Source organism: Gigantopelta aegis, chromosome 1, assembly GCF_016097555.1.
Source record: "Gigantopelta aegis isolate Gae_Host chromosome 1, Gae_host_genome, whole genome shotgun sequence".
Classification (NCBI taxonomy): Eukaryota; Metazoa; Mollusca; class Gastropoda; order Neomphalida; family Peltospiridae; genus Gigantopelta; species Gigantopelta aegis.
The window spans coordinates 35,047,349-35,059,544 of NC_054699.1; the positions used below are offsets into that span (position 1 = coordinate 35,047,349).

Below are 12,196 nucleotides of genomic sequence, written 5' to 3' on the forward strand. Positions count from 1 at the left end.
ATGAGGATTAAAGGGACTTTCCTAAGTTGTCAGTCCTAACAAGACTTCTGTTTGTCACCATAATAATAATAATAATAATAATAATAAATAATAAATAGAGGATAATAAACGAGATACCAGTTATCGAATTTATGTCCTGAGTGAAATACTGAATAGTTATCACGAGCTTTAGCGAGTGACAAATGAAAATTATTTCACGAGGGATATAAATTTGAGAGTTTGTTCTATTTATTACCGCAGCTATTTTTTCTTTCTTTAAACGCCTTTATTTTAGACGCACCAAAACCCCATAAACAACCCCACAGATATTGAGATACTACGAACAAAACATGGTGTCTTTGTATTATGTAATTTGAATAATGCAAATGTATATCATTAGCTGAAACTGATGTAAAATGGCTAAAATGGATGTTTAGCTAATAATTGGTTTCAGAGAGCACGATTTGGGACAATAGTGCCAAGCTCGTCGTTTGCTTTCAGAATGGATGCTAAACATTGGAGATTAAGAATTGCAGGTTCAGTTATGACTCGTATTCTCTGTTTTAAAGTGGATGGCGTGTAGCTTGACTAGGAAGAACAACAGTACCAAGCTCCTTTTTATTTCTGTTTCAGAATGGATGCTAAACATTGGAGATTAAAGATTGCATGTTTAGCTTATGACTCGTATTCTCTGTTTTAGAATAGATGGCGTGGAACATGACCTGGAAGAACACCACCCACTTGTGGCTAGCCGAGGACATCCTCATCCAGAAGATCGGCACGGTCCTCTACACTTACATCCTGCCAGTGATCGTGGGGAGCGGCTTCATAGGAAACAGCCTCTCCATATGGGTCTTCTTCAGGAAGTCGCTGCGCAAGCTTTCGTCCAGCGTGTACGTGCTGGCCGTGCTGGTGTCCGACACGGGCTTCCTGGTCAGTCTGCTGTTCGTGTGGCTCGAGGTGCTCGGTTACTACCTAAACCACGCGCAGGGCGTGTGCCAGGTGCTCGTCTACCTCACCTACGTCTGCAGCTTCCTCTCTGTCTGGTACATGGTGTGCGTCACCGTGGAGAACTTCATCACCATCTGCCACCCGACGCACGTGCAGATCATGTGCACGCGCGCGCGCGCCACCACCGTGGTCATCGTGCTGGCGCTGGCGGCCCTCATCATGTACAGCCTGTCGGTGATGATCACGAAGGTGAGACAAAGTCCGGGAAGCCCCCGCGCTCTGTGCGAAAAGAACCTCGAGTACCAGACGCTGACGTCGATCTTCACGTACGTCGACTCGATCATCACCCTCCTCATCCCGCTGTCCGGGATCGCCATCATGCTCACCGCCATGGTCCTCTCAACCGCCAACTCCTTCCGCTGGAGGACTGAGAGCAGCCCCAACAGGGAACTCATGGGCAGACGGCTGTCTGCTGCTAATCCTCAAGTTCGAGTGGCCAAAATGCTGTTCGCTTTGTCGGTGTCGTTCTTGGTGATGAACTCGCCCATACACGTGGTCAGGTTGTACTATTTGCTGCGGTCCAACTCGCCCACCATCGCGGATCTGTCATACGGGGAGGGACTCATGCACCTGGTACTCTTGTTCGTTTCATATTCCAACTGTTCCATTAAAGTGTTTCTGTTTCTCATTTTCAGTAGAAACTTTAGAAAGACTTTACGCAATCTGTGTAAGGGTCTGATCGGCTGTGTTTTCAAGTGCAACAAGTATAAACTTAACGAAAGAACCTTTGTGTGATTTTGTTCTATTCAGGTCCCATTTCTTTTTTAAAAGGTGCTTATTTATCGAAGTACGAGTATTTCTTCAGGATTATATCAAAATGTCATATCATTATATCATCTGAGAAATTACGTTTAGGGAGTCAAAGTGACAAAAACAAAATGGTAGTATACGAAATTAGGAGTGTGTTGAAATTGCATTGTATCTGAGTATAATAGAATGTCACAGATTATGTTTTTATCTATTTTTGTGTGTTAATTTCTTTAGGATTGTTTCCAACATATTTTTCTAACCAAATTTAAATATGCTGAATTCAAAAAGATGTGATGGCTTTTTTTTTTAAATAATGCTTATTTAGTCAAAATAACAATAAAGAAAACACGCCTTTATACTTGGATATACAACGCATTTTCGACATGTGCAGACATTCATATTATGAAACTCTTAAATGTAATTTTTCAAATGGACAACATATATATTTGTATTCAGCAAACCTATATTAGAATAGAAAAACAAAACATCTATGTTTTCAAACAATGTAGATACAAATGTGTTTACAGGCATCGACATTAGAGGCAACCGTCTGAACGAAATTTAGGGAGAATGAGTTTACGATCTGAGATTGGGAATTGCATTTTTGTTTAATGTATTTTAAATAGTTAAAAAGGGGGGGGGGAGAGCCTAAATCTACATGTTAACATCAATTTTTGGAAGATTTTATGTCTGTACCTACCATATACATGATCTAACATTTTTGGGGGTGGGTGTGTGGGAGTAATATCAATGTAATGGGGATCGATTGGTTAAAGGGACATTCCTGAGTTTGTTGCATTGTAAGATTTTTCTGACTGATAACATATTTCTACGATTAAACTTACATATTAAATATATTTTCTTGCTTACACTATCAGTGTCTGTATATTCAATGTGTTTCTGATCGTCTTAATATTTGTAGGAAGACCAAACTGGATTCTGTCTTCAAATAATTTCGTGCGTATAAAAAAAAAACAATATTTTAGGAAATTAAATTAAATTTAACCTAGTAAATATATTAGAACGATCAGAAACACGTTTAATATAACGTCACTAACATTTTATGCAGAAAAAAAATATATTTGATATGTAATTACTATCGTTAAAATGGCTCTTTAATATAAGTTTCGATTTGTAGGTGATAAAAATATTGACGCCCTGAAGCTAAAATCAGAGGATTGATAATTTATATCCTTTATTTTGCAAATGCCTTGAGAGGTCAGTGTATGCGTTGCCCCCCACCCCCCCCCCCCCCCACCCCGTTGAAAGGCAATCTAAATACAAGAATACGGCGGAGTTGATTATAGACAATCAATATTGTTATATAACAATTGTGTGTACATATTTTGTGTATAATTATGTAACAATCTCAAACACAACAGCACATTTAATAACTCATCTCTTCAGTTTGCACCCCCAGGAATTGGCAGGAAAACAATACACGAGAGACATGAGAGCTCATAAGCTAGCATCTCAAGCACTCCAACGTTTAATGTTTGCAATTAATGATTTTCATAGAACAGAATTACAGAAACATTCACCAAAGACTAATTAAAATAAAAATTTGTATGACAACGTTGTATGTTCTTATTGCTCTTTCACAAGTTACTTCACACAATTTAATATTAATCAGAATGCTAATTTTAAATTTTGATTAATGGTTTCAGTGTTGAATATTAAGGACAGAGCTTGACGATCACTGGGATCAGTATCTGTACTCGTAGTGGTACATGTTGCCATGGTTTTATAGATACATTTGTATGATCACATTTACAGTCGATGATGCACTGTCTATTATATCACGCAGATGCTCATCGGTTGCAACATGAAATCCTGTATACATTTTTATGTGGTAATTTTGTGGTCAAACGGCCCAAAGCGCTAAACTGCAACATAGTACAATAAGGTACAATCCTTGATTTCAATAAGACATTTTACACACACTATTTACAGCATACCAAGCCGGCTTGGAAGTGAATACATAGCTGATCATAAAGAATGACTTGCTACCCATACCAATGTGTAAATAAAAAATAAAAAAATAAAAAAAAACTCCACTGTGGGGATTCGAACCAAGACCTTTGGTACGAGAGTCCCACGCTCTACCAACTGAGCTAACAGGGAAATTCTCACTAGCCAGTTCCAGTAAGAGCACTTTACACCAAAACTACTACATCCTGCCCCCTCAAGTGAAGTTACGTCCCGGAGCTGTGGGCCGCGGGCAGTTGAACTGTTACAGTTCCTCACTGAGTTATAATTATTTAAGAATTGAACGTGAAATTTGTTGAGTTTCATGCTAGTATGAAACGCAAAACCGCTTTACACACTGTATGAATGGCGTAGCGCGTTAGCGCGAAGCCATTCATACTAAAGTGTGTAAAGCGGTTTTGCGTTTCATACTAGCATGAAACTCAAAAATATTCACGTTCAATGTCTAAAAATAGAATCTCAAGGAAATTCCTCGGGGATTCCTTTGTTGACATAATTCATAAAGTAGTTCCGGCTATATAGCCAAAAATAGTGCTAAACTGAGATTCATGGTGCTATGAATGCCAGTTTTTATCATCACGTGATACGAATTTGACCAATCCAAGGGTTTATAATAAAGGGATTTTTAGAGATTGGAATTATATTCTGGTATAAAGTACACACCCAGTGATTACGTCGGCTCCAAATGTAAGAGATAAATCAACCTCCACTGAGGGGATTCGAACCATAGACTCAGTACAAGGGTCCAGTATTCTACTGACTGAGCTAATAGGGAAATTTGGGGATTCCCCACTAGCTACTGCCAGTAGGAGCACTTTATACCTACACTACTACACCAATACCCATTGAAACAAACTCAAGATTCAAATGTATCTAAAAAAAAAAAATCACGGGAAGTCAGTCTTGATTGTTGACGGACGGGCATTGGTTCAAAGTCCAAAAGACAAAGGGAACAAAATGTTTGAGAAATATGCTGATATGTTGTATTTGATCGCTACAAGTCTCTGTTAACCAAACTAAATGCACAAATAAGAGATATACAAACCCGTAAGAATGATGCCAATGCCTCATACTGAACAGAAAGCAATGTAAAATTAACTAATTTCCTGTTTGAAACTGTTTTTTTAAACTTTGCATTTAAATACAATATGGGTGGATGGTTTCACTGAGGATGATGCAGTGTAGAGTAGTAACACTGAATTGAATGTTGAATAACCAAAGACCAAGCGCGGGGAATCTGATACCAAAATAGTAATTAAAAACCTATCTGACTAAATATTGCTGTATATATTAGTGAGACACTGATATTCTGTTGGTTTTTGCTTTTCCACATGTCAAATATACATGTATCAATTGAAAATATTTTCAAAAAAACCATTTCTATAAATATAATATTAGAAAACACCTTTTACTACCAGAATGTTGAGTTTGGTTGCTTTTCATGCTCCGAGATGCAATACTATTATTTCATATGTTATGGTATTTCAAGGCAAATTAAAGGGACAGACCCTAGTTTGAACCCGTGAAAATTAACACTAAGGTTAGTTAATCTACAAACCTGTAACACATTTGGATAAAGTTACAATTGAGTGAAACATGAGTCTGTGACTTTGAAATGCTGAAATACCCACTAAAGTAGACTAAAACAGTACTCGACTCCATAGCTGTCACTTCTCAGACGCACATGCGTTTTTAAAATAAGAAAAATGCATTTTGTGATATTAAAACACCAGGATGACCAAAAACACTTCGAATGTGCGGAAATGGATTATCTAAATAATAAAATCTAAGTAAAGCAAAAACGGCTCTAATATTTAAAAAATATGCCTTAGTGTTTAAAAACTAGGTTATGTCCCTTTAAACGATTCTTTAAAAAAAATTGTGCTTACTGAGAACAAACAGGAATGCTTTAGACATTTAATTCATAAAGTGTATAATCTAACAGCAGAAAGCGGAGACAACGTACCAAATATTCTACCTGGCAAATTGAAATGTAAAGAAATTGCGGGAAGAATCTTTGTTGATAGAATGTGCCACCGTGAGCCATTCCAGAAACCTTCATAGATCTAAACTTTTATGTAACATAGCTATTAATGTGAAACTACATTCCTCCATTAATTCATCTAAGGGAGTGATTAGATCAAGAGATTTAGCGTGAGTTTGTGAGGAAGAGATTTACAAAAATCTCTCCTCTCAAGATGTTGTTTCTGCTAAAACGGATAAAATGGTTGGTGGGGTTCACGTCAGTCGGTAGTTACTGAGGTGAGCGATCTACCGACTGAGCTGAACCCCACCACTAGTGATCAGCACTCTACCGACCGACCGGCCTCGGTGGCGTCGTGGCAGGCCATCGGTCTACAGGCTGGTAGGTACTGGGTTCGGATCCCAGTCGAGGCATGGGATTTTTAATCTACATACCGACTCCAAACTCTCAGTGAGTGCTCCGCAAGGCTCAATGGGTAGGTGTAAACCACTTGCACCGACCAGTGATCCATAACTGGTTCAACAAAGGCCATGGTTTGTGCTATCCTGCCTGTGGGAAGCGCAAATAAAAGATCCCTTGCTGCCTGACGTAAAAAGAGTAGCCTATATGGCGACAGCGGGTTTCCTCTAAAAACAGTGTCAGAATGACCATATGTTTGACGTCCAATAGCCGATGATAAGATAAAAAAAAATCAATGTGCTCTAGTGACGTCGTTAAATAAAACAAACTTTACTCTACCGACCGAGCTGATCCCCACCACTAGTGGTCACTAAGACGAGCGATCTACCCACTGAGCTGAACCCCACCACTAGTGGTCACTAAGACGAGCGATCTACCGACTGATCTGAACCCCACCACTAGTAGTCACTAAGACGAGCGATCTACCGACTGAGCTGAACCCCACCACTTGCGGTTACAAAAACGAGCGATCTACCGACTGAGCTTAACCCCATCATTAGTGGTCACTAAGACGAGTGATCTACCAACTGAGCTGAACCCTATCATTAGTGGTCACTAAGACGAGTGATCTACCGACTGAGCTGAACCCCATCACTAGTGGTCACTAAGACGAGTGATCTACCGACTGAGCTGAACCCCATCACTAGTGGTCACTAAGACGAGTGATCTACCGACTGAGCTGAACCCTATCATTAGTGGTTACTAAGACGAGTGATCTACCGACTGAGCTGAACCCCATCATTAGTGGTTACTAAGACGAGCGATTTACCGACTAAGCTGAACCCCATCATTTGTGGTCAATACGACGAGTGATCTACCGACGATCTACCGACTGAGCTGAACCCCATCATTAGTGGTTACGGAGACGAGTGATCTACCGACTGAGCTGAACCCCATCACTAGTGGTCACTAAGACGAGCGATCTACCGACGGAGCTGAACCCCATCACTAGTGGTCACTAAGACGAGCGATCTACCGACGGAGCTGAATTCCACCACTAGTGGTCACTAAGACGTGCGATCTACCGACCGAGCTGAATTCCACCACTAGTGGTTACTAAGACGAGCGATCTACCGACCGAGCTGAATTCCACCACTAGTGGTCACTAAGACGAGCGATCTACCGACCGAGCTGAATTCCACCACTAGTGGTCACTAAGACGAGCGATCTACCGACCGAGCTGAATTCCACCACTAGTGGTCACTAAGACGAGCGATCTACCGACCGAGCTGAATTCCACCACTAGTGGTCACTAAGACGAGCGATCTACCGACCGAGCTGAATTCCACCACTAGTGGTCATTAAGACGAGCGATTTACCGACTGAGCTGAACCCCATCATTAGTGGGCACTAAGACGAGCGATTTACCGACTGAGCTAAACCCCATTTCTAGTGGTGACAAAAACGAGCGATCTACCGACTGAGCTGAACCCCATCATTAGTGGTGACAAAGACGAGCGATCTACCGACTGAGCTGAACCCCATCATTAGTGGTCACAAAGACGAGCGATCTACCGACTGAGCTGAACCCCAGCATTAGTGGTCAATAAGACGAGTGATCTACCGACGATCTACCGACTGAGCTGAACCCCATCATTAGTGGTTACTAAGACGAGTGATCTACCAACTGAGCTGAACCCCATCATTAGTGGTTACTAAGACGAGCGATTTACCGACTGAGCTGAACCCCATCATTAGTGGTTACTAAGACGAGCGATTTACCGACTGAGCTGAACCCCATCATTAGTGGTTACTAAGACGAGCGATCTACCGACTGAGCTGAACCCCATCATTAGTGGTTACTAAGACGAGCGATCTACCGACTGAGCTGAACCCCATCATTAGTGGTCACTAAGACAAGCGATTTACCGACTGAGCTGAACCCCATTTCTAGTGGTGACAAAAACGAGCGATCTACCGACTGAGCTGAACCCCATCATTAGTGGTGACAAAGACGAGCGATCTACCGACTGAGCTGAACCCCATCATTAGTGGTCACAAAGACGAGCGATCTACCGACTGAGCTGAACCCCAGCATTAGTGGTCAATAAGACGAGTGATCTACCGACGATCTACCGACTGAGCTGAACCCCATCATTAGTGGTTACTAAGACGAGTGATCTACCAACTGAGCTGAACCCCATCATTAGTGGTTACTAAGACGAGCGATTTACCGACTGAGCTGAACCCCATCATTAGTGGTTACTAAGACGAGCGATTTACCGACTGAGCTGAACCCCATCATTAGTGGTTACTAAGACGAGCGATTTACCGACTGAGCTGAACCCCATCATTAGTGGTTACTAAGACGAGCGATCTACCGACTGAGCTGAACCCCATCATTAGTGGTGACTAAGACAAGCGATCTACCGACTGAGCTGAACCCCATCATTAGTGGTTACGGAGACGAGTGATCTACCGACTGAGCTGAACCCCATCACTAGTGGTCACTAAGACGAGCGATCTACCGACGGAGCTGAACCCCATCACTAGTGGTCACTAAGACGAGCGATCTACCGACGGAGCTGAATTCCACCACTAGTGGTCACTAAGACGTGCGATCTACCGACCGAGCTGAATTCCACCACTAGTGGTTACTAAGACGAGCGATCTACCGACCGAGCTGAATTCCACCACTAGTGGTCACTAAGACGAGCGATCTACCGACCGAGCTGAATTCCACCACTAGTGGTCACTAAGACGAGCGATCTACCGACCGAGCTGAATTCCACCACTAGTGGTCACTAAGACGAGCGATCTACCGACCGAGCTGAATTCCACCACTAGTGGTCACTAAGACGAGCGATCTACCGACCGAGCTGAATTCCACCACTAGTGGTCATTAAGACGAGCGATTTACCGACTGAGCTGAACCCCATCATTAGTGGGCACTAAGACGAGCGATTTACCGACTGAGCTAAACCCCATTTCTAGTGGTGACAAAAACGAGCGATCTACCGACTGAGCTGAACCCCATCATTAGTGGTGACAAAGACGAGCGATCTACCGACTGAGCTGAACCCCATCATTAGTGGTCACAAAGACGAGCGATCTACCGACTGAGCTGAACCCCAGCATTAGTGGTCAATAAGACGAGTGATCTACCGACGATCTACCGACTGAGCTGAACCCCATCATTAGTGGTTACTAAGACGAGTGATCTACCAACTGAGCTGAACCCCATCATTAGTGGTTACTAAGACGAGCGATTTACCGACTGAGCTGAACCCCATCATTAGTGGTTACTAAGACGAGCGATTTACCGACTGAGCTGAACCCCATCATTAGTGGTTACTAAGACGAGCGATCTACCGACTGAGCTGAACCCCATCATTAGTGGTTACTAAGACGAGCGATCTACCGACTGAGCTGAACCCCATCATTAGTGGTCACTAAGACAAGCGATTTACCGACTGAGCTGAACCCCATTTCTAGTGGTGACAAAAACGAGCGATCTACCGACTGAGCTGAACCCCATCATTAGTGGTGACAAAGACGAGCGATCTACCGACTGAGCTGAACCCCATCATTAGTGGTCACAAAGACGAGCGATCTACCGACTGAGCTGAACCCCAGCATTAGTGGTCAATAAGACGAGTGATCTACCGACGATCTACCGACTGAGCTGAACCCCATCATTAGTGGTTACTAAGACGAGTGATCTACCAACTGAGCTGAACCCCATCATTAGTGGTTACTAAGACGAGCGATTTACCGACTGAGCTGAACCCCATCATTAGTGGTTACTAAGACGAGCGATTTACCGACTGAGCTGAACCCCATCATTAGTGGTTACTAAGACGAGCGATTTACCGACTGAGCTGAACCCCATCATTAGTGGTTACTAAGACGAGCGATCTACCGACTGAGCTGAACCCCATCATTAGTGGTGACTAAGACAAGCGATCTACCGACTGAGCTGAACCCCATCATTAGTGGTGACAAAGACGAGCGATCTACCGACTGAGCTGAACCCCATCATTAGTGGTGACAAAGACGAGCGATCTACCGACTGAGCTGAACCCCATCATTAGTGGTCAATAAGACGAGTGATCTACCGACTGAGCTGAACCCCATCACTAGTGGTCATTAAGACGAGTGATCTACCGACTGAGCTGAACCCCATCACTAGTGGTCATTAAGACGAGCGATCTACCGACTGAGCTGAACCCCATCATTAGTGGTCATTAAGACGAGCGATCTACCGACTGAGCTGAACCCCATCACTAGTGGTCATTAAGACGAGTGATCTACGACGATCTACCGACTGAGCTGAACCCCATCACTAGTGGTCATTAAGACGAGTGATCTACCGACTGAGCTGAACCCCATCATTAGTGGTTACTAAGACGAGTGATCTACCGACTGAGCTGAACCCCATCATTAGTGGTTACTAAGACGAGTGATCTACCAACTGAGCTGAACCCCATCATTAGTGGTGACAAAGACGAGTGATCTACCGACTGAGCTGAACCCCATCATTAGTGGTCAATAAGACGAGTGATCTACCGACGATCTACCGACTGAGCTGAACCCCATCATTAGTGGTCACTAAGACGAGTGATCTACCGACTGAGCTGAACCCCATCACTAGTGGTCACTAAGACGAGCGATCTACCGACTGAGCTGAACCCCATCACTAGTGGTCACTAAGACGAGCGATCTACCGACCGAGCTGAATTCCACCACTAGTGGTCACTAAGACGAGCGATCTACCGACCGAGCTGAATTCCACCACTAGTGGTCACTAAGACGAGCGATCTACCGACCGAGCTGAATTCCACCACTAGTGGTCATTAAGACGAGCGATTGACCGACTGAGCTGAACCCCATCATTAGTGGTTACTAAGACGAGCGATTTACCGACTGAGCTGAACCCCATCATTAGTGGTCACTAAGACGAGCGATTTACCGACTGAGCTGAACCCCATTTCTAGTGGTGACAAAAACGAGCGATCTACCGACTGAGCTGAACCCCATCATTAGTGGTCAATAAGACGAGTGATCTACCGACGATCTACCGACTGAGCTGAACCCCATTATTAGTGGTTACTAAGACGAGTGATCTACCGACTGAGCTGAACCCCATCACTAGTGGTCACTAAGACGAGCGATCTACCGACTGAGCTGAACCCCATCATTAGTGGTCACTAAGACGAGCGATCTACCGACCGAGCTGAATTCCATCACTAGTGGTCACTAAGACGAGCGATCTACTGACCGCGCTGAATTGCACCATTAGTGGTCACTAAGACGAGCGATCTACCGACCGAGCTGAATTCCACCACTAGTGGTCACTAAGACGAGCGATCTACCGACCGAGCTGAATTCCACCACTAGTGGTTACTAAGACGAGCAATCTACCGACCGAGCTGAATTCCACCACTAGTGGTTACTAAGACGAGCGATCCACTACTAATAATTACTATTTGTACATGATATGATGATATAAACAAATGGTTCAATGTAAGTTTTCATAAAATGTATTTGGCCCTAACAACCAAACAATTCCAGTGACGTGGGTAAATAATGTCACTCGGTGTGTAAACAATTCCATTGAGGTGGTATACAATCCCAGTGGGTAAGTAAGTAAACAATCCCAGAGTGTGAGTAAGCAATCAGTTGGGTTGGTAAGCAATCCCAGTGGGTGACTAAACATTCTCAGTGGTGTGGGTAAACAATTCCAGTGGATGAGCACGGGCGTAGGAAGGTGCCAAAATGGGGGAAGCACACACACACACACACATACAGAGGGAGAGACCCATAACAGATAGACAAACATGTATAAATATGTAAAAACCAACCCTCCTGCTAAAATGTGGGGTGCACATACCCCCTCCCCTCGCTTCCTACGTATCAATCTAACTGGGTTGAGTAAGCAATCATTTGGGTGAGTAAACATTCTCGGTGGTGTGAGTAAACAATGCCAGTGGGTTAGTAACAATCTACTTGGGTTGCGTAAACAATTCTTTGGGTGAGTAAACATTCTTTGGGTGGTTAAGTAAACAATCCGTTGGGTGAGTA

At 43.4% G+C, this 12,196-nt stretch overlaps 1 protein-coding gene across 1 annotated transcript; it reads left to right on the plus strand.

The window, feature by feature from the left end:
* Positions 1-684: 684 nt before the first annotated feature.
* On the plus strand, positions 685-1,725 carry LOC121377302 (neuropeptides capa receptor-like). Its single transcript, XM_041505274.1, has one exon. It carries the CDS (start codon positions 685-687, stop codon positions 1,723-1,725), a length of 1,041 nt encoding a protein of 346 aa, XP_041361208.1.
* Positions 1,726-12,196: the final 10,471 nt, after the last annotated feature.